We start from the raw sequence: 23,080 nt of genomic DNA, 5'->3' as shown, positions 1-23,080 counted from the left end.
GATTTTATTATCTGTTTATTTCCTTTGGGGATTTGTCTATACGATCCTGCTTAATGTCCATGGGTGGGGAACAAAATATTTAAGTTAGTTAACGATCTTTTTGTCCTGAATTGAATAGGCTTTTATCGTCTTTCTCTCATTCTTCCTTCTGGCTCCATCAGGAAAAGTTCCTGGCTGGGAACTCAGGGGGATCTCCCTAGGAAAAACTGCTCCTCTGCAGGGTAGATAAAACTATTGCCTTTAGGAACATACAACATAAATGTTCATCTCCTGAGATAGGAAACAGGGTCCAAGGAACAAATCCAGCTGTAGTACACCCTTGGGTGTTATCACCCACTTAACCAGCCTTGGTTTTCCACAGGAATTTGGGATTAAAGGAAATGTCTTATGCAGAGCCAGCTGGGCCAGGAAGGGATTTTTGGTTCACCCCACTGACCACCATAGCAATCTCCCTCTGCTTCAGCTTCGGTGTAAGAGAGCCATTCATACAATCCTTTTGGGTTCGCATTTCTGTTTCAAAGATACAATACACTGGAGCCTCAAACCCTCCAAAAAAATCATGATCAAATCATGATTGCGGTATTTAATGAAGACTCTTTCATGTGAAGTCCCAATCAAGGCTGAATGAACTCCAGTACTAAAACCACCTCATCTCTGTGTTATCCCACTCCTCCACTTTATCTGTTGTACTTCCCAGGTAATATTCTAGCATCCTCTGGACTGAGGTTATTTCTGTTACGAGCACATTCCTGCTTTTTGTGCAGCATTGATAATGACAAAGACATATTAGCTCCATGACAGACGCCCCAGGAACCCCATCAGTTACTTTGCCCTTCACACTGCTTTTTACCATCTCTGAGCCAGATCCTCATGCAATTTCTAATTCCCATCTTCTCCAGCTATTAGCCAATGCCATCATACGAAATGCTGCATTACATCTGTACTCCATTTGAGAAGACTGATCCTAGCACCAGCGACCATCACAGCTGTATGGCATAACAAATCCTCAGCAAACATCTCCCCTTCACTCACAGTTCTTAAGTGCAGCATATTTTGAGAATACCTGGGCAGTTCCAGGTTCCTTATTTTCTTCCTTCCCTTGAAGATGGATCTACTCCAGTAGCTGCTCTCCATGCAGGTGATACCATACCCAGGCTGGATGCTCTAACAGCTTCTTCCCATTAAAACTAAGCAATTAAGAGCTCCAGGAGAGAAATTACTTGTTTTCTACAATTTGCACACATTTTGTTTTCCTCACTTCCACAATTCTAAATTATTTCAGTTTTTAGTGGTGTATCTCCCTCTCCACCCCATCCAGCAATGCTGATCATCACCTTTATCAGAAGCGAGAAGCGAGGTGCTGGGTGCAGTTTTGTAGTTCAGTCTGGTTCTCTACGATGCAGCTATGCAGCAGTTTCACATTAATGTTTTTGGTCTTACTTGCACTTTCAAAAAAAATGTTGCAGTTATTTTAGCCTCTGTGACAGGTAACTGGCTTTTAGCCATCCTTAGCTCCACCTTGACACCCTGTTCTCATTTTCAGTAAGTCAAAACAAAAAGCTGCTCTTCTTCATCAGCCTTTTAGATTTCTTGGTCTGCTATTTCCTAATGGTCTTTTTGTGGTACTAACACTCCTGCAGCTGGTTTTCTCTGGCTTAAGATACAGATCTCTGGCGATTTTAGCATGGTCAAATAGAAATTTGTGGTGGAGTTTGAAATATCTTACTCAAATCCACAAGCTTCTCAGTGAAATTACCATTGCTAGTTAGCAACAAGGTAAGAAAATTTCATTGAAATGAAGAACATCCTTTTATGGAGTCTTAAAACTTGAGTTCAGACTAAAGTCAGGATTAGACCTTGAGTTTTTTTCAGTGAGTAGCTCAGATACGTGTTGAACCTCATACAAAAGTCAGCTGTAATTGAGAACTACTTTCTGTTGGCTCTATAGCTATCGTGCCAAAAACCACTCCTGTCCTCACATCCAAAAACATTGGGGCCCTACAGCTGCTTGCTCCCTCTCGCTGGGCACGAGTGCAAGTTGTCTTTCCCTGACTATTTGCCAGCAGGATTTTCTTCTACTTACAGAGCCTACCCAGCCATGAGATGTGTTAGTGAAGAGCTAAGAACAGATCCTGCTGTCCATCTCTGCCCATCCTTGTACTTTTCCTAAAGCAAACAAAGTTGAGCTGCATTCCTTTCCCAGGCAAGCTTAGCTAACGGGGCCAACTCTTTACAAAAAATGCTGCCTTCCAGCCTGGCTGGGAGTTAGAAATATTGCACAACCAACCTGAAGACAAGTCTTTAGAAAACAAAAGGCCAGGGAGATCCGTTCAGCATTGAACCTGCAGATGCCTCTTGTCATCAAATAAAAACAAACTGTTCCTGTAGCATTCAATAACCAGAAGAAATGACTCGCAGCTTACTTGATCCAAGGATCAGATAAAGCTCAGATTTTATCAGGAGTCCTGTGGATCTGTACTTATTTGGTGTGCTAGTTCAGAAAGCGTGGAGCGAGACAGCTGGAGCAGCATATTGCCACTAATACCTGGTTTTGCCTTTAAAGATGCAGATCATTTGTACCAAATGCTGGAAAGTCATGCCACAAAAGAGCAACTGTTCAGAGCCAGGTAAACCAGGAAAAATGGCCCTCAAGTGGAGTACGTTGGAGAATGCAATCAAGAACTCCGGCCTAAGGAGTGCAAGATTAAAGCAGGGATGGCAGAAAGGGCAATCAGCCTGCCTCTGGAACAGAGCACGAATTACTCTGCATACTTCAGGACAGAGCAGGAAAAAGCAATGTGCTGAGCAGAATGTGACAAATTACAGAGCATGAAAAAACAGTAGAGAACTGACTACAGCTATGGCTTACAGCTACTGATGTTCTTAACCAAGTGACCTTCGGTGCTACAGAAGGCAAATGCACACCACAATGCAGTCATGGGTCCCAAAACCTGCGTTGATGGAGAGCTTGGTCTAGCTCTCCCAACATACTCTGCCCAGGCTACCTGACACAGGAAAGGAGAAAAAAGCCATATACATATTTCCCTCCTCTCAAAAACAGTCTTTTAGGAATGTTAAAAAGGCTTTCTTTTGCCAGATTACCAACTGTCCCATAACTTTTTCATTCTTCCTCTCCCAAATCAATCCTCTTCCCCCTCCCCAAAGTAATCTTACTAATAGAACACGAATGGATATGCTTAGAGTATTAAAAATAAATTAAAAAAAAAAAAAACAAAAACAAACACATACCAGCCCATCAGTCTATAATACTTCCTGCAAATTGTTTTGCCTGAACACAGCATCAGCTTCATTTTTTCTCATCACAGCAAGCGTTGCCATCTTAGTGTCTTGAACCTTCTGTACCCTGACGGGTAATGGAACACTTCCAGCTCAAACATCTTGAAGAAACCCATGGGTCAAGGCACCTGGTGTGACAAACAGCATCACCACCTCTCTCCCCTTTTGCAATACTCAAGAACCTTCATCTCTGACAAGTGATTTGGTCCACAAGAAACAGAAAAGGCAATTCTCAACTTCTGCATAACTACAGAGATAAACCTGTTCTGACCACATCTGGGACAAACTGTTGCCACTCAAACACGAGCACCATAACTAAAACTCAGAGCCTCAAGTCTCACAAAGGCTGGCAAGACTGAGAAAAGGTCACAGCACTTCCCAGTGTCATAAAGGATAGAGCTCATTTCCAGCTCAGCTAGATCCTGAGAGCAGATAGCATTCACTTTACTAATTAACCTCTTCCATTTCAAAAGGACGCCCTTCATCACACAGGCAGTAACTTCTTCCCTTAAGGAAACAAATGAATTGTCTTAGGTCTTCTGCCTCAGCATTCTGCCAGGCATTTAGATGATGCAGGTCATCCATAAAAGACTGCGAATGTCGTCTAAAGTAGCTGATGGCCATGTTTTGATTGATGTGAAATGCAGGCACTGCTGGTGACACAAGACATACAATTGGCAGAACAGATCCAGTTTTCAGACAGCAGGATATTAAAATATTTGTGGAGCTTCCACGTATTCTGACAGTCAAGTTCAAGTCCTATGACTGACTCCTCACCATAAAATTTATGTTAGTGCTCTGCAAGATACTGATAGAATGAGACAGATTTTGCAAACTTTTACCCAACATTTCATTTGTTGAGGAAAACATCTCTGTAACTGTGCCCTGCTTTCAGTGTTATACAAATGGTACTTCCAAAACCCTCTTCCCACTGTACACAGAAGCAGGAATCAATGCTGTGTTGACCCAGGATGTTGACAGAACATACCCAAACTATACTTACAGCCAGAAAGATTATGAAATCCGAGCATACACAGGACATCCCCTCTGTTGACGCACAAAAAAACAAGATGCAGAAGAGGAAAGCAGAGTATGAAGTTATTAAAATAGTGTTTACAGCCACCAAGCTTCTACTTGCTGTGAATCACGTACTGCTCTTGGTTTAATGCTTGAAGGCACCAGAGATAAGAGCTCTGAACTAACACCTCTGCTGGACTCTAAGCTTCGGGCTGCAGAGAGCAGTTGGGGAATACAAACCAAAAATCCAGGCTGCAGCCCAGCAATCCTCCCCTGCAGCCATTTCTGACCCCTATAAAGCTGGAAGGCTTCTGGAGCCGTGCTGGAGGAAGCCAGAGAATGAAAGCCAGCCTATAGTGCATTTACTGGACCCCATCCACAGGGGTCAGCCAGGAGACTACAACTGCCTGGAACAAACTGGGCTTGTTGCAGTCAAAGCAGGTGGTTTGACTGCAGATTTCTGATGCAAGTAATCACAGCTAAGAAACAGCTCCTTCCGGAGCACCTTCTTTCTAAAACACCACCAGGGACACAGACCTCAGGCTGGCACCTGGCCTGCTGAGATGATATTTTCTGTAAGCAGAGGCCCCCCTATTGCAGGACAGAAGCTCTCCTCGCTTCACTTCCCAAAGTCATTTTTCGGGAGCGTGGATTTCTGAGGAAACCACAGTTCTAACTAGTACTTACAGAAGCAAAAACAATTTCCATGCCCTACAATTGTTAGGCAGTTACCATATGCATTTCCTCAGGACTTACTAAAAAATAAAAATAAAACAAACCCCTTCCTCCCTGCTCCTTTGGGCTTCTATGTGTTTTGGTAACATAGGGAGAAGTGAGGTTGCCACTCTCAACAGTTCTCCTTGCCCTTCTCCTGCTGTGATGGTGTGCAGAGTCAACCAAGGGAAAAATGGATGCTGCTCCATTTGGATTTCAGCAATGCTGCTCCCCGGGGCACATTTGAGTTGATGATGCTTCTGCTCTTGCATCAACAGGAAGGAAGAAATCAGTTAGTGCTTAACTGATAGCCAATTACTCCAGTTACTGATGCAAGCTCCCATCATCTGTCTCCATCTAAGAAGAAAAACAAAGCAGGAGTCACCTGTACCTGCCACTTCCGAAAACGAAGAGGGAAACAAGACACTTCCAGCAAAAAACACAAGAAAACCTGGTCTCTGCCAAACTGATAGCTCTGCAGTGATCCAGATCTACCAGTTCAGAAGCATCAATAATGTGTGCTTATTGAGAAGGGAGCCTTTGAAGATGTACCTCACTGCAGGTATTTACAGATTGAGAGTACCAGATACATACAAACTGTTTATGTATTTGTAATCTATAAGTAAAACTGTGGTCTGTCCAGTATTCCTTGTAGCTTTCTTTAAAGCTCTCAGTGATGTATCAAACCCTCAGATCTAGCATCCCCTACAAAATCATTTTAACAGAAGATCTCCAGGACATTAAGGAATCTTGTAGGAAGTGACAGAATTGACAGGAATGTAGACTATGGTGTATGGTTCATGAGAAATTTAAACCAAAAATAAATATTTGACTGAGGTGCTCTTATTTATAATTTATCTTGCAGAACAGCAAAAGACACATGGCAGTTGTACTCCTTTTGAGACCCTTATAAAGATTTTATGTTGAAATACAAAGCAACTTTCTTATTTTATATAATCAAGGAATGGAAAACAATTTTTATTAACATGTTTTACATTTACAATCTTTTATTAGCTAATCAACATCAACATGCAAAAATAAGCGCTAAATACAAACCTCTACAATATGGTTTTGTTTAAACTACAATGGTTTAATTCTTTTCAAAAGTCATAAGGATGTGTTCTGTAGTCAGTAAAATTGAACTATTAGTTTCAGTAATGAATACTATTTAGACCCTAAAATTATGTAATCATCCTGCAAGGCATCTTCAGAAAACTTCGCCCAACACTTAAGAATACCAGCTCATTTTCATGTGAGTACATTCTCAAAGCAAGAAATAAGGCAGTAGCACTAATGATTTCATATTGAACCCTATGCACATAACTAATAACTTTAGAAGGACTTTAACACTATGGTAGACTGGAAAAAGAACATTTAAACAAGCATTGGATTTTGCCTGAAATGTTCTCGGTTCCTCTTGATACTTATGCAACCTCCTTAGAATATTTGGGTTTGGAAAAAGACTTCATACTCCTTCAAACCAGTCCCTAGTTGATCCTCCAGAGAAGCCAGTCTTGTGTCAATGACATCAATATCTTCCCATGGAAATAAGTTACATGATTCATGTTCATGATTATTCATGTTCATGATTACTTCACGAGAGGATCATAAAGAAGGCAAAGAGGAGCTTAAAGGAGAACATATTTGTGGTACTGAAATCTTTCATAACAAAAGGGTCTTGGACAATTGTGAAGAAGAGGGAAGAAAAATGGATTTAGTTTCAAATCTGTTGCAACTTTTCCCCCAGTGCAAGTGTCCATCTTTAAAGAAAGTTATCCTTTAGAAGATGAAAGTACTTTTGAGAAGAGTCCAATTTTTCACCTTATGTTACAAAACCTTAACAATCAAAATTTGTTTTTGTTTTTATTCAAGTACAAACTTAAGTCATAATTCCTCTCTCTCTTTTTTTTTTTTTTTAAACGAGTGTTTATTGTTGCTCATTGATCTTTGGTCGCAAGAAACAATAATGCCACCGACAGGTCTGACCGCCAAGGTGGCAGGTTTTGCTTCTTTGCCACACATTAAGGCCCCCCCCTTTACAGGGTATGCCAATATACACTGTGTCAAAATTCCAGCGGCACTTCAGCGTGTGTTTTACGGACCTACATGATGTAGACTTTCTCAGCTTGTGAGAAGTTGAAGACTTCTTTGGTTCTTGGGCAAATTACTTTGTCATCTTGACGAATAGAAAGCAGAGACTAGAAAAGAGTGAAATCAAAAGATAACATTCACAACAGAAAACCAAAACATTAGTAACTCAAAACATTATTTAACAATTTACTAAATAACATCATTTTAAAAAAGTTATACCCTGAGGTCAAAACATCTTTGTCCACAAAACTTACTTACTCTGTATTAACACCCTCCAGAGGAGAAAATTTCCATTGCCATTTGATTTCATGCTACCAACTCCTGCATTCAATCACACATTAGCTTCTTTAAAAACCCATTTTATCACATATAGTCCCTTAAAGATTACTGTTAAAAGCTACATATGTTCTGCTAATAGAGATGATGCTTCTGTCTGGCTAACAAAATTTAAAAGCTTATTTTTATTAGGAAGTTCCTGTGACCACTGCTATTTTAGACTTCAGAAAGTCATTGATTTCAACACTTACATTGTATCCATAGACATATCCATTTGGTAACATCATAGGAGGATTATTTTCATTCATTACATCCCCCGAAATCTTGCAGACTAGTCGGGAGTTGGCACAATGTGCCATAGGCAGAGGCTGAGCCAGCTTGTTCAGGGATTTGCTACACACAGGGCAGTCTGGGTTTTTTGAACTCCCGTCCTCTTTATAACACTGTCTATTTAACAGCAAGTTAAGGTACAACCAAAGAATGCAACATGAATTAGTTTCACAAAATATATTAGAAAAGCAGTAAATTGTGCAATACAGCATAGGTTATAGAATGTACTTAACTATTCAAGTTCAATATATACATGTAAAAATCAAGTGCTTGGTTTCAAAAAAGAGTAAGAGTGAGCAAAAAGTACCAGCCACATTCCACAGGTGAAGTTTCCACTCTAAAGCATGTCCATAGCATCAGTACTTCTCTAATACACCACAGTGTGTAGGAAACCTAAGTTTCCAAGGATGCAGGATATATTTGAATATTCATATCAAAACCAAACAGGATAAATTTGTAAGTATTTAAAAAAAAATCATAGTCCTGCTCACCAGCTCACCAACTTTTGCAAGTGTATTATCTTAGGACAGATGGAAAGACGGCCTAGTATGAAAACAGCATAGAGTGCACCTTGTATTTTTCACTCCATCCCTACTGCCCCCTTTCTTTAACTGTAATGCCATTTATTGCAATCTGCCCTTAATTTAATAGAGGCCAATTCATACTTCACTTAAACTCATGAATAAAAATATTTAAATGCCGGATTTCCTCTTTGAGTTCTCTGAAAAGCATTCGTAGAAGAAAAAACACTCTTGTGCTTGCTGGCAGTAAGTGCATTAAAGGATACGGTGTTTTTATAGCTGAAAGGCCTGCCTGGAGTGTTATAGTAAAAACAGAATTGTTTCCCAGCTGATGTAGTCTGTAGTTATCATATCTAAACTGCTGGATCAGCATTCTCCATCGAGCAGGGTCCAAGAGATCCTGTTAAAAAAAACACCACAGCTATAAGTTGTTTTTAATTTAGTTGTCCTGGAAGAGAGTCTGGGAGGGGTAAATCGTACAGCACTCACTGGACTGAATCCATTACAAACTAGAAGTATACACGTTAATGCACAGCATGAGGGTACTTGTTAAGGAAGGCCCTTTTAACACTAACTTTTAGAAATTTAAATCAATTATTACATAAAATAGAGGACCAATATTCCACATCCAAACTTACTTTTCATTATACTCGTGCACACGAGCTTCTAATGCCATCAGATCTTAGCTCAAAGAAAATGCGTTAGCTTTTACAGCAAACACAACTGTGTTCAAATTAAGTGATTCTGTGATAAGCGTTCTGTACCTATGCTCTTTGCTCTATCAGAAGTGATCTTAACTGCAGATTTAAGTGTTATGTCCACCCTCCCCCACTTCCCCATCTACCCAATGTTCTAATTAAGGTATGTAAATCCCGGTAAAGCTTTTCTTTTTTCCTTTCTAGAATGCCAGTCTACTTATGAAGCAACATTAGCATGTGGGTGTTTGCTCTACAGCCTCTGAACCAACATCACACTGGGCAAACATCTGCTGAATAATTAGAAGCTTTTTTATTTTTTACCTCAACTCGGGCTAATTCTACTGAAACCTCTTTGTGATGTAATCTCTCTCTATATTTAATATATAGAGAGATATATAAATGTAAATGTAAAATGTAAATATATATATATATATATATATTTACAGAATTTCATATCATTTCTGAGGGGAAGAAGGGCTTTAAATCGAAGAGCTGGCACAACTCCAGCTTAGAGGATGCTATGCATTTAAGGACAGAATTAATATGTACTGTAATGCTGAGAATTACCCTAAAAAACAGGGAACAGTAGTTAATGTAGCTTCCATTTAAAAAAAACAAAACTAAGCCCACAAGCCCACAGAAGAATATTTTGAACCCTAAAAATAAAGCTGTGAAACGTAGGAAGTGAAGACTGAAGATATACTTGTGATATTTCACATATACAGGTAAAGACCTTGTCCTTTCCTCCTTTGTATCCATAACCTGTGTTATTTGTTATGAGAAATGGCAGTGCTGACCACTCTTAGAAATTTAGAAAGAAGCTGAATATTATCAACTGCACATTCTACACTTGGAGGCAGCTAGAAGAAACAGTATTTTTAGTTTATTAAGCATGTTTTTAAAGAAAGTTATTTAAAGACTTAATGACAGACAACAGAGATAGCAGCAGCAGCAAATTCAAAACATGTTATACCAAAAGTAACTAGGCAGTGACATTACTGTGATGCAGACATCAGTCTTTATGCTTCACTCTGTATCACCTCAGCCCTCTCTACCTCTCCTCAGATTGCTGCTCTTGCAAGAAGAGGGAATGAAGAAGGATGGACTCCAGCACCACCTTCTCTTGTAACCTGTACTCTTGAATTCCCCCACCCCAGAAAGATCAGACTGGCCTGAGACATATAGATATTTAAAAGCATTTTATGAGCAAGTCTTTCATCACTATTTTTAAGTTACATGTTAAAAGAACTACATTTGAAAGAAACTTAGGAAATATGTTGCAGAACTGCAAAAGGCCAACTTTTATAAAAGTGCTAGAGTGGATTTGGAATGACCTAAGTGCAGAAATTTCACCTTGCCTTCTGTAACTAACAACAGAGCTACCTGAATAGCGTGGAAAATTGGTTTACATATAACTCGTGTTAATATAGAATGAAATTGTGTCTCCATGAACAAAGGCAAAAATGACTATTGGACTGGAGACAGGATCTGCAAAGTTGACATTTTTGGCGCTTTATTTTTATCTAAAGATGTTCCCAGTTTTAAAAAAGGTAGAGAACAGATGCAGCTCAAACCAGTCCTGGTTTGATTTTCTGACAAGCATTTGGAGAGCGGAACTACACCGAAGATGCAAAACCACCAGGAATACTAGATGAGAGATAAAAGAAAAATGTCTCACAGTAGAAACAGCTGGACCAACTGCGGGTCTACAGTGGAAAAAAACAGCACAAAGAAAGAGGTGACATGACACGAGGAAGCAGCAGAAAAACATTCAGATGTAAATGCACGGGGAAGGAAAGAAACCTGTAGAATCTGAAAATAAGTATTTGCCTGACTCTAAATGCTACAAATCTACAAGGAAAATTGAGGCTGAGAACTCATACAGATGTAGGCAAGAGTTAAGGCAAGAAATGTGTAAGCGTTTAGTAAAGCAAAAAGCATTATTTCTGCCACCAGACTGCGTAACTGTTTGCTCTATCAAATGCCCCATCTAAGACCGGAATGTTCCCAGAGTTCTAGCTTTTGTTCTGACCTTAAGGCAATTTCTGAGAAGAGTCTAAATTAGATCCCTAATTAAGAGCAAAAGTACCACAAATGATCAAGAAAATCCTCTGACTGAGAGTCTAGGTGACTGAACACAAAAGCAGTTACTGAATGCCCAGATGGAATAATTCTAGCCAGAGCTACACAAGTGTGGTCACAAAATATCAAAAGAAACGAGCTTGTTTTTCCACAACACTAAAATGTCTATCTTTCTACAAGTTCTCCTCAAGTACTAAAAGACAGGACAACAAGCTGGAGAAAGTTCATTTAATTGGTTGTAAAGAACCTTCTTCCCCTGAGTTAACAAAAATCAATTCGTTAGAGATGTCTTTTCATTGATTTAAAGGTAATTCTACTTAAAGCTATTTTAAGGAGCCATTTATGCACACAACTTGCAGTCAACATGCTAAAAGTATCTCCAAACAAGCTTAGACCGATTCTGTTTTATCCAGGTAATTATTCGAGGACCAAAACCATAACTTACATAAACTACATTTTTTACATCAGATTCATAAAGAATAGGGAATTTGTTGCAAAAGGATGGCTGTATGTGAAACAATCCTAGCTTTTTTCCTTGCTCTCTCTCACTGAAACATTCCATCTAAAATCCTCTATTTTGCTTCAAGTGCTGGTTTATTTCTTACTTATTTCTTTAACTAGCAAAGCAATAAAAGCAGTCTTACATCCAGTCTTTTACACCATCTATGTTCTTGTATCATATGTAGAATACAAAATACCAGGGTCCTTCTGGGATTCCAGGATCAGCAAAGCAATTGACATTAATTCTGTTTGTTTTTAAACGATTGATTTCAGCATCAATTGTTTAAAAAACATGCTTATATTGACATTGCCAGATATTGGCATGGCATTTCACAGGATTCTTGTCTTGCTTTGCCAGCTCTACTCTTGTCTACTTTCTGCCTCCAGTATGATATTAGAAGAAATTGAAGAGAATTAGCACATGAGCACAGAATAAACTTGCCATCTGTAAGAACAGTAACTGCCTATGAATTTCATTTAATTCAAATTTAGATGTAGTTATTACCACTAATACCTATATTAATTTGTATGGCTCAAATAAATGAACCCCCTTAAGCATTAGAAATACTCTTTTCAGATCATCCAAATGATCCTTCTTCATCCCAAGCACAAGAACATTAATTTGAGTACAATAAAGAACTACTGCTAGTGTAGTAAGGCTACAGCCTGATATCTTTTTTCTTTTTTTTTCCTTTTACTTCCCCATCTTCTGTCTCTTGCTATATATTTGCATGTCATGCTTCCAGTCCCAAATCTTTAGTGCCAAGATTGAGTTATTACTACCTGTATTAATATAAAGGCAAGGATTGGTATTAAAATTAAGGAATATAAAGATAGATTTTAGAAAGAAGAACTAAAAAAAACTATTTTATCTACAGATTATCACTGCGTTCTCCTGTGAGGAAAGAATTACAAGTATGTTTTCTTATTCTGCTGTATCAGTGAATTTCAAGCATAATATTACCTTATAGGGGGAGATATGAGTGTCTGAAGGAAAGGCCAACATTCCCATCACTTGTCGAACCTCATCCAGCTGGCTTCCCTCAGCCTGACTGAAATGCTTCCTTGCATGTCTGAAATACAGAATTTAGACTTTTTAGATACATTTGCTTCTAAATCAAGTAAATTAATATAGTTACGTTAGAGTTCAGAGAAAAAACTCGAGATTCTACTCCCAATACACAAAATCAAAAAGGTGGTGCACTTAAGGGCTTTAAAAACATCCTACAAATGGGAATGCAAGAATGACTTTAAACATTAGCAATTTTATGCTGTAGTTTTTTAGAAACCAGAACTTCCTACTCTAGCTTGAAGTCTAACCTCACCGACACCCAGAATGACGTGTCCGTGACCATTAGAAGAAATGTCTCCATTTATGCAAGCTCAATGCATCACACTCCTTTTGCAAACACTTGCAAAAAGGAATGTGGTCTGATAACCAGGTATTACAAACCATTAAAAATTCTTCACTTCTGATTTTATCTTGTTTATCTTGACATTTGGGAGAATGCTTGCTTTTGAGTAAGTGATTTTTTGGTACAGACTAGAAGGCAGCGTCACTTTCTGTACAGACCACTAGAAATTGTAGGGTATTGCAACAAAAAAAAAAAAGATTTTTAGTAGCAGCTTCTTACTTTTTGCCAGGGAAATACAAGCGTAACCTATAATCAGTGTGAACTTGTTCTTAAGAGACGCACAAGACTGAAAACTTGGTATTTGAAGGTAGTAACAGAATTACTATCAATATCTTTAGAGCAAGAAGAAATTAAGGTATTCCACAAAATACCAAGAAACTAGAGAATTATCAGGTAAGGCTATCTGAATACTTCAAAATGCTGTATGAAACTTCCCTATGCCGTCTTCTCAACATCATCAACTCTCAAGCTGGAGTTTAAGTCTGTGGGAGAACCCTCCAGTCTTTAAACTGGATGATTAGTTCAGCTTTTCTGCCAAAAGCCTGTTTTCAGAGCTGTGCAGACATTGCAGAGTAGCCTGAGTACAGAATCAGCTCTGTATTGGATTTCTGGCATTGCTTAAGTGCAGCAAAGTCTTCTCTGTGCTGTATTTCTCCCGAGTTTGTATTACAGGGAAGCCACAAAGTCATCTCTGAAGCATTCTGGTGAGTGTTTGTTCCTTTTAAACTTATTAAAAAAATCTCTTAAGATCTTTTAGAAAAGGACAAATTGTTTTAGAAGCATATGGTGTTCCTTAATTGTCCAATTCATGGGCTGAGTTCAGAAAAAGAAAGATCTAGATAGAACTTATAAAGCTGTCTTCCACTCGCTGTGACTGGGTCACCAATACCAGAACAGGCTCTTCAGCAGCGTTTCAGATCTCCTACTTCCTCTCCCACCCAAGGCAGGAAGCAGGGGAAGTTATGCAGGACAGACTGTTTCCACTCAGCTTCCTATTTTGGGTGAGCAAGTCAGGAATGTAAATATTGCTCCCCAGGTGATTACTGGTGTGAAAGCAGAAGTACAAAATTCGTGGCTTGAGAGTAGAGCCGAGGCAGGGTGAACATGCTGGAAGAGACCTAAAGCGTTTGTGCAGCCCTGCAGATGAAAGCAAGAGCCCTTTAAAAGAGAGCTTAGGGAAAGCAAAAATTCAGACCTACCAGCTGAACTAAATTTCTGTGTGCACACTCACAAGGGAAAGAAAAATCATTTTAAAATGATCACTGCACACTTGTGTTGCTTAAAACAGAAGTGGTACTTTGGCTTTGCACCACCCTCCTTATCATTGTGGTCCTTCTCCCTGTCAGGCCTCGACAATTTGCTCTCACATCCCCCTTCCAGGAGGGCTCTGCGCTGCAACATGCAAAGACCGGCCACACAACACACGTGTTCAAGAAGAGATAGAACAGATATTTTGCTGTGTAAATAAAAACCCCACTACATGGGTGCTAGCCTTTCAAGTGAGAAGTGCTCAGCAATCCAGCACTGCAATCGTTTGAAAAATAGTGAACAAACTGCGGTGTGGAGGCCTTCTGGGGTTCAGCCAGAACGAATTACGTTTTCTCAAGTGACCTTCTGTTAGTTTTCACCTCCTGACTTTCCCTGCTGTCTCTGCCCCTTAAGAAAACAAGGAAGTCTTTCCACAAGGCTTGAGATGCTGATGTCTGGACTGACTTTATCCTCTGACTGCCAGCAAACAGAAGTAAAAGTGAAGATATCCTTTAGAAAGAGAAGCAAGTTTGTTAATTCACAACACTTTTTTTCCCTGTCTTTATGAAAACGTCATGCTCTTGGAGGTGTGTATGAACCTCAGAGTACTTATTTACAATGATTTTAGCACCATTAGCACATATTAGTCAGTATAGCTGCAGCAGTGGGCTACTTTTTTTTTTTTTTTTTTTTTAAATGATTATCAGTGGACCATCGTTGAAACCACTAACCGAATTCTTGTGACAGATCAAAGTAATAGGCAGGAAGTTTTTCCCTTTCCTCAAATCCCCGAGCGATTCTGTAAACTCTACAGAGACAAAGTCAGCTTCTGTTTGAAATTGTGACACCTCCTTGGGCTGGAGGAGCAGCTAACTGTGTACTTGACAAATCCAAAACTGAAAGGTTATTTACGAAGGCTAAGACTTACAGTCTGTCTAGTAAGGGTACGGTGATTTTTAAAAAGCTTTTAAGCTATGGAGTATGCATCTCTAGATGCCCAATACTTGAACTAACGTATTTATCAGGAAGAATCAATAACTGAACGCAAACATAGGAGGTTATCAAGAAAGGACTTGTTCTTCCTGCTCAGTCTTTTTGACCCATGTCTGAATGCCCTTATTTCAGAGACTGTTGTGACTCCTAGCAAAATCTATAATCCAGGCACTCAAAAGTATTTTTAATTGGTAATTATTTTTATGCTACTGTTCAAACCCCATCCCCTCTTCCTTCAAGGAGATGGCAATGAAGGAACAAGCTGTGTACATACACTCTTGCAGGAGGTAAGTACACTGAAATTTAATGGACTGTGGCCATTTTCTCCTTCTCTGTATATCACCAGTTTTTTTTTTTTTCTTTTTCCCCCTTTTACTACTTTTCTCTTTTATGTCCTAAGAAAAAGCGTGCAGGATGTTTTGTTAAGCTTTGGCTAAAAACGTGCATCTCTAGCCTCCCATGAAAGCAAAGTAGACGAATGCTCTCAGATTTTCCCATCTGAGGTTAGTGAGAGCCCTGAAAGCGTGCAATTGGCATCATCAGCCATCAGCTGCTACCAAATAGGTACAAGCTTTCCAAAAACCTGGACAGACTGCAGGAGTTAAAGGCTGATCATAGGAGGCTAAGAAAAACTTTGTGACGTACTTAAGCAGAAGTGATTTACTCTTTGTATTAAAGTAGCAGTTTTTGTACATTCTCAAAACAAACTCTCTCAAGACCACTCTGCTAAGCTACCTTAGAGCAAGGTCAGTTTGTAGATATATTCTAAAAAGCTACAGAAATTCAAACACTTATTATATAAAACATACATTTTTAAGGCTCACATCCATTTTATCCTAAAAGCAGGATGCCACTTTAGAGGTTCTCAGCAGGCAGTAAGCAAAGCTTTCAAACTTATTTAAACACCAGCTGCGTTTCAACAAAATGTCAGCTCTCCCGAGTTCCACTCATACAGGAAACTACTTGGTAAACAGCCTCTTTCTCTGCTTTCTAATGGATGCCTGACCTATTTATTGCACCTCGGACACAATACTGAAAGAATCCCGCTGCAGGCACTTAACAGAAGCAAGCTAATAAAAACACCAGTTGCAACAGTTTGCTATAAGCAGCAAGATTTATGCTACCCCTTTCTAAAATACATAGTGCCTTACTCATTAGACATTTATTTTGAGGCAAAGTAGAATGTAATGGCAAAAGCTAACATTTTTCAGCCACATTCTTGAGAAGGACAGCATTGAGAAGTTGAACTCAAAGCACAAAATTATCAAAACTTATCCCATTAGAGAGTCAACTGAGAAGGCCTTCAACTTCTCATAAATTTAAAAGGAGCTGCTAAAAAGTTAAAGCAGCATTATTACCGCTGGTGAATTCTAACTGCCAAGTATAAAATACATGGTGACCCTGAACTCCAACAGGTATATGGAATACATGTGCTTTACCCCTACCGACACAGCATATGGAACCTTATTTGCAATGTAAATAGGACCTGTACGTTTTAAATCTCAGAGGATCTAGATATGTTTTAATAGACATTTGAAAATAAAGCCCCAAAGGTAAAAAGGAGGAGCCATAAAACAATAAAAGCCTATGTTAGTACAAATTATCCCATGCCAAGAGCACTGGGTCCTAAAATGCTGAGGGTGACAACTTGCAAATTTTTACTACTTCTATAAGGAAAAAGAAACAGAAGGAAACAAATTTTCAGTAAAAAAATATAATACGGAATGACCTTAATTCTTTGTCCTAATTCTCAGCCCATCTCCTTATTTCAGCTCTGGTTTCCAAGCTACATAAGGAAGTTGCAGCTCAAAGAAAATAGTTTTTAGAGCATGGACTATTTATTGTTAAGATGCATGACTGCACATTTGGCAGAGAGGCAAAAAGAGAGTAAAGCTAAAGGCACAGAGGCACAGTATTCATTGGATAAAGAGCACAATGGGCTTCAGAAAACAGACCAAGCAGTTGAATCTCTCACCCTTTTCATCTGTACCTGACTTAATTCCTTAGGATTGAGAGCTCTATCAAAGGGTACGTGCACACCTCCAAGTGACAGCATGTAGGTCCTCCCCTCCAAATTATTAGCATGCTAAAATTAGCTGCAGTTTTATCAGATTGCACATTTGGGTGTGACCAAAACAATGATTGTTTAGTTGCAAGTAGGGCAAAGTAGTAATGAAGTGAGGTAGCTCAAAGCAAACACGAGGTATGAACAAAATTAGAAGTAACAATTCGTAATAACCCCTAAAAATAAAAGGCAAGTCATTTTGGTGGAGGTGTTAGCATTAGACTGACCTCTCAACAATGTTTTACAGCGTTTTCCTTTTTTCATTTTTAAACTGAGACTTGAGTCTCGCCCATTTTATTGAAAAGAAGTCATCACGTTCACTCTGCAGAAGAATTTCTCCATCTAAAGCAGACAACTGAGCTAGAACACTTTCAGTCTTTGGTTATGTTATGATACTTTGTGTTTCCTATAGCTCTGCACTCCTCTGACCAAAAAGGAGCTTTTCCACAAAATACAAACCTCCTGCTGGTTTCCATTTCTAGTACAGCTTTAAAGGCAGGAAGACTTGCAACTGCCTTAACATCAAACTTCATGAAAATGTTCAGGTACAGCGTTATCATCGTGATGCATTAAAGAAGCATCAAGTCTGGCCATTAAAACTCATCTCACCCTAGGCTTAAATCTAAAACTCGTCATCTCACCCTAGGCTTAAAAGGTCTTACAAACCAGAACCTGCTGTGACTTCCTTTCCCCTTTCTCCGTGTCTAAGCTCCAGCAGCTCTGCCACCTGCAACATACTTTATGGTGCTGGCAAGATCTCCTTTTAAGAATTATCAATACATTTTATAGTCCCACTACCAAACTTCCACTCATTTCAACAGAACTGGTTTCCTGCATTATCCTGGGGTGTTAGTGGTCCTTACTGTTAGGGTTTAGCAATAAAAAGCATAAATTGCCTTATGTACTGAAATTGCCAAAGATCACCTTAATGGTTGAAGTCAGCTTGTGATTTGGTCTAACTAGTTCTCTGACTCATTCACACCACCTTGGGCAGTGCTGTCTTGTTCTCAAAGTCCTAACACTGAACAAGTTCAAAAGAAAAAGGATAGTGAGTTTGTTCCTTTATTCGGGACTAAGGGAAGGGAATAGGAGAGGGTAACATAGCTTGTTATCCTCACATAACAATACAGAGTTGTATGAAACGTTAAATATGAGACAGGCATTTCATTAACCTTTTAGTATTTTTATGATAAAATTTTATGATAAAATTTTAGTATTTTTATGATAAAATTGCAATGAATTCCTATAAGATGCTAGCTGTACCTCTTGAAGATGAGTTTAAGGTAAATATGTTCATTACACGTCACCAGAAAACACAGTTGCTTTATAAACAGATAGCTTCCTAGCCCTTAATTGAGGAGTAAAAAAGATGCAGAGTTTAAATGACAACAGTAAGTTGTTAAAAAGGTACGGTGTTGTTCCAGATGCACCTTCAAATATTTCCACCCCAACTTAAATGCAAAACCTGATCACATCAGTGCTAGCAAGATCCTTTGCAGCAGTGGGGCTTCTGGGTATTGCAGTAATAATCACATGTTACTAATGAAGCATTATAGCATCTTATACCATCTTATTAAGAAATTTGTTTGGTAAGCATCCTAATTTCATACCTCACAGCATCCAGTCTCTTGTTCTGTCGAATGAGTTCAATGAACTCCTGAATCCTTAGGCTGAACTCCAGACAACTCTGAGATTAAAGACAAGACAGGGTCTTAGATAGTGCCACAACTGCACTGCACAGTAGGTTAAATACTATGTGTGCACAACAAAAAGTGTTAATAACATGCAACCTTGTTTCCTTGCTTTTAGGTATTCATGAAAAAAGTTGAAACGCTGATTTGTGAACAAGACATCAGCACGGAATTCCCCAAAAGCAAACAAAACTCCTCCTGTCTCCTTCAAAATTTCAGTACTTAGTAGGGATAAACTTCTTCCTAATGATTGAAACCATCATTATCTGGGATGCAAGTGAAAATAACAGGCAGCTGGTTTCTTAGTACTATCTTACAGTTTAAAGTAGCAGATTGAGCAGAAGTCTGGGGCTACGTGATAATTTAAACAAGAGAGGTCTGCCCAGAAGACTGCAGAGTCTTTGAACCCCTTCTGTTACCAAAAAGCAGCACAGAGTTTAGCTTACTGCAGTCATCTCTCCCCCTCCCTTTCTTCAAACTTTTATCCTGCTGTTGCTGCTAAACATCTAAAAGCCATGCTGAAGACAAATCTCAAACAAGAAAACCAAGTGCCATTTACCTGTTTTGGGAAAAGGGTAAAAACTGAAGCCTAATGAAGTTGACAGTGTCCCTTTAAACCAAATTCCATCACCAGTTCACAAAATCTATAAAAAACTTTGAATATATGGAATTAAACAGATTCTCCCCACCCGCCCCCCTTAAAAGAACAAGTCACTATGCTTCTTTATAGGGACACAGTCAACTATTTTATTACCTTACAACCAAAACCCCAAAGTCCTTTGAACCTTAAAAAATAACTTTATTCCTTGAGTTACCCTGCCCCGTTTGCCAAATGTATTTTCTCTTCCCCCATGCTTGTACTGAATAGTTGCCTTCTGTTTATTGTCCATCAGCACAATAATATCAAAATTCCTCAGTGACTTCACGAGGAATTTGAGCAACTCCAAATTTGTATCAGCTAACAGCCCGGGGTGACTAATGCACATATTTCAGCCATTTATTTTAAGATTAGAAACGTAGCCATTAGAATGTAAGTGATGCATTTTGTTACTCGATAAAATATAATTGTTTAAGCAACAGAAGAATTATTTTCCATCTACACATTTTTCTGTAGTTGTACCTACATTTACCAAAGAATAAAAATTTCTTCTCTCCTTTATCTGGAATTTTCAAACAGAATTACGTTAAAATTCCCTTTTGTTGAGATCCACACAAAAGCCTCATTTAGAGTTTTAGCTAAGTTTGTTTCTATTGATAAAATTAAATCAAACTTTTACATGATTTTAATACCAAATAATAGGGCTTAGTATTTCATTAAAGTATTTCAGCAGCAAAAAACCCAAAGCCCAAAAAACAATCCTCAGTCTTTTTTTGTTTGTTTTTTTTTTTAATAAATCTTCACGTAAGCCACAAGTCAATGGCTCTATCAGTTCTGTAGACAAGTGTAACTGAAAAAACAACATCCTGAACAGTCCAGATGATGCACATATTTCAGCTTTTCATACCTTCAAACAATTCCACAGCAGCTTATGGCTCACATCTGTAAAGACTACAGGACTATGTGCTTTCCCAGGGCAACATCATTTCATTTTTTGATTTTGCTCATGTTTAGATGGTGGCTTGGGTTTTAGAACATTAACACTGATAAGTAGCTAAGCAACCAGAAACAAGAAATGTCTGTGTTTCAGAAAGAAGCATAGGGACTTCTTTTCTTCCAACTCTGATCTCTCACAGCCTTAGATTTTTAAATATCTAAGAGTAGGGCTTGCAGAAATATATATTATTTTTTTTCTAAGAAGAGGGATGGGGAAGATTTTTCCTTCCTTGTTTGCTGAAGATTGGTGATGAAAAAATAGCACATTGAGATTTTTTATTTCTTATATTGCTTATCATATTAAGATAATTATAAATTATTTTATTTTTATATTATATTTTATATTTATTTTATTTTTAAATTATAATTTATTTTATTTTTTCCCCAGCAGTATAATTGTGCAATAGTGTTTACATACCAATTCTGGTTTTCCTTTAATGGTATCCATAACCAGATCATCATTTTCTTTAGAGTAATCACTGGCTATTTTACTTTTGCGTCCCATCTTCGGTTCATTCTCATCTTGGCACCCCTGAGTGACACAGAACGTCACTCTTTGCTTACCTTTAACTGCACTTAAACATTTTTGGTTAAAGAAAGCGCTTAGTTTTAAAAAAAGAAATCTCTGAAGGAGGCAGGGGTTTTGGTTAATATAGTTAAAAAACAGATTTCTGCAAGCCCTATAAATGATTACAGGATATTGTAAAACGTAGAATTTAAGGGATAAGGAAATTTAAACCTACTGCATGAATACAGCATGTTCAGGTCACAGTATTCAATGGCAGACAACTTAGTGTACTTATTCCTTGATTAGACTTCTATTTTTGCAAGAAACTTCAACAGTTTCTCACAGAAGGTTATTTCTTTACTCAAGGTGTTGTGCGCATGTTGTTTTTTTTATTTTTAACATATACATTTCAAAAGACAAATCTGTATTAAATTTCTTTCAGTGATAAGCTTCAGGACATATGTTTACCAATTCATCTCACTCTTAAAATACCTTCATATAAAAACTAGGAACTATATTCTCAGCAGGATGCAAGAAGAGCTATACACACACAGGCTCACATGCATCAAGACACTAAGCACATTTGCATTCAGGTTTGGCATTCAAGTGAGCTAGTTCAGCGCCAGTAACCTACACCTTAAAAGATGGATTTTGTACTTACTGTCCTTACTTTTATACAAGGCCTCATTCAAGACCTATAATTTAAACCAAATTGACCGCATCAAATATCCAAGTAGTTTAGAAAACCACTACTTAAGCAAAACATTAACAACACTACATTTTCATACCTTCATTTTCCTGAGCCTGGATTTGTTATCGTGACACCAAGCCAAGCAAGTCATAGTCTCTTGTCTTTCCAATGACTCTTCCACTTCTTTAGCAGTCAAAAACATCTCAATATTTACTAAGTCCTTCAAAAGCAAAGCAAAAGGAAAGTAGGGCTTGTTAAATTGTGCTGACACTTTACACAGCAGTCCATGCAACAGAACCAAAAGACAGAGATACAAAAGACATAGTTCTAGAGACCTCTTTTTTAGGACAATACTTCCCTAAAAAAGTACAGATCTCCCGTGTTATCAAAGACTCCCCCCACTCCTTTTTTTTTTTTTTTTTTTTTTTTTTTTAAGAAAAGACTTAGATGGATGTTTCCAAATGATGTGAACGGGGCCCATTTTGAATTGGCACCGCCAGAAGTTATTTCCAAGCTGCACAAACACATCATGCTGTGACAGTTCAGACTTTGCTGCAGAAAATACACTGTGGGATACCATATTTCAATACACAAACAGTAATCCAGTACTAAAATATTTGATTAGCACACACTTCAATTTTGAATAAGTTCATTTTCATGTAGACTTCACAGCAAAGTGAAGAAAATTATACCACTGAAATTCTAAATGACAAATGTTGTAGGAACTGCAGTGAACTAAACCACTCAAATAGGTGGCACTTCCAGCTGCTAGGACAGCTGAAAATACTTAGTCTAAGACTTTCCCATGTCAAAGATAAAAAAAAAAAACAGAAGTAGCATCAGACATATCACATTCACATTTTGGTTTTCATTAGCCAATATTTTCCTTTTAAATAACCCCTATTATTAGGAAATCACACCAGACTGCACTAGGTTTGTCAGAATGCTCATTTACAAAAGTGTAGACATGCTCCGTGTACTTCTGAATCATGACATAAGTGGTTAAGTATAGACTTTTCCTAAAGCTTTCTCTCATATGCCTTTAAACCTCAAAATATTAAGGGTAGTTCACACGCAACTACATTTTACAAAATATACGACCACAGTGCTATGTCATCAGAAGATGAAAGGGTATCACACAGCTCCAGTGCTATCAGACACAGGTTAGTCACACTGATGTCAGACCCCAACTATTTGCAAGTTTACAGAATTAAATTAGAATTAGACAAATACTGAGCCCTCCTACCCCCTTAACTTTATTTTAAATCAAAAATCTCAAATCAACTCGAAGAATGGTAGTTGACTCCATAAAAAAAAATATATTTTTTTTGTTAGTTTGAAGCACTCC

At 38.3% G+C, this 23,080-nt stretch overlaps 1 protein-coding gene across 2 annotated transcripts in view; it reads right to left on the bottom strand.

Moving 5' to 3' along the window:
* Positions 1–6,017: 6,017 nt before the first annotated feature.
* The window catches only part of MAEA (macrophage erythroblast attacher, E3 ubiquitin ligase), a 49,754-nt gene continuing 32,691 nt past the window's right edge, over positions 6,018–23,080 (bottom strand). Inside the window, exons 4-9 of one of the 2 annotated variants that reach the window (XM_084518828.1) lie at positions 21,830–21,945; positions 18,859–18,935; positions 12,492–12,600; positions 8,513–8,646; positions 7,647–7,842; positions 6,018–7,226 (exon numbers count right to left, since the gene is read on the bottom strand). In XM_084518828.1, coding sequence (XP_084374954.1) covers positions 7,131–7,226; positions 7,647–7,842; positions 8,513–8,646; positions 12,492–12,600; positions 18,859–18,935; positions 21,830–21,945 — 728 coding nt within the window. In that variant the 3' untranslated portion in view covers positions 6,018–7,130. Of the gene's footprint in view, positions 7,227–7,646; positions 7,843–8,512; positions 8,647–12,491; positions 12,601–18,858; positions 18,936–21,829; positions 21,953–23,080 lie in introns of both variants that reach the window. The other variant, XM_084518827.1, reaches the window with a different exon arrangement.

Source organism: Aythya ferina (genome assembly GCF_964211825.1).
Source record: "Aythya ferina genome assembly, chromosome: 4".
Taxonomy (NCBI): Eukaryota; Metazoa; Chordata; class Aves; order Anseriformes; family Anatidae; genus Aythya; species Aythya ferina.
The sequence above is the reverse complement of the archived record's forward strand: the minus strand, read 5'-3'. Positions and strand labels throughout refer to the sequence as shown.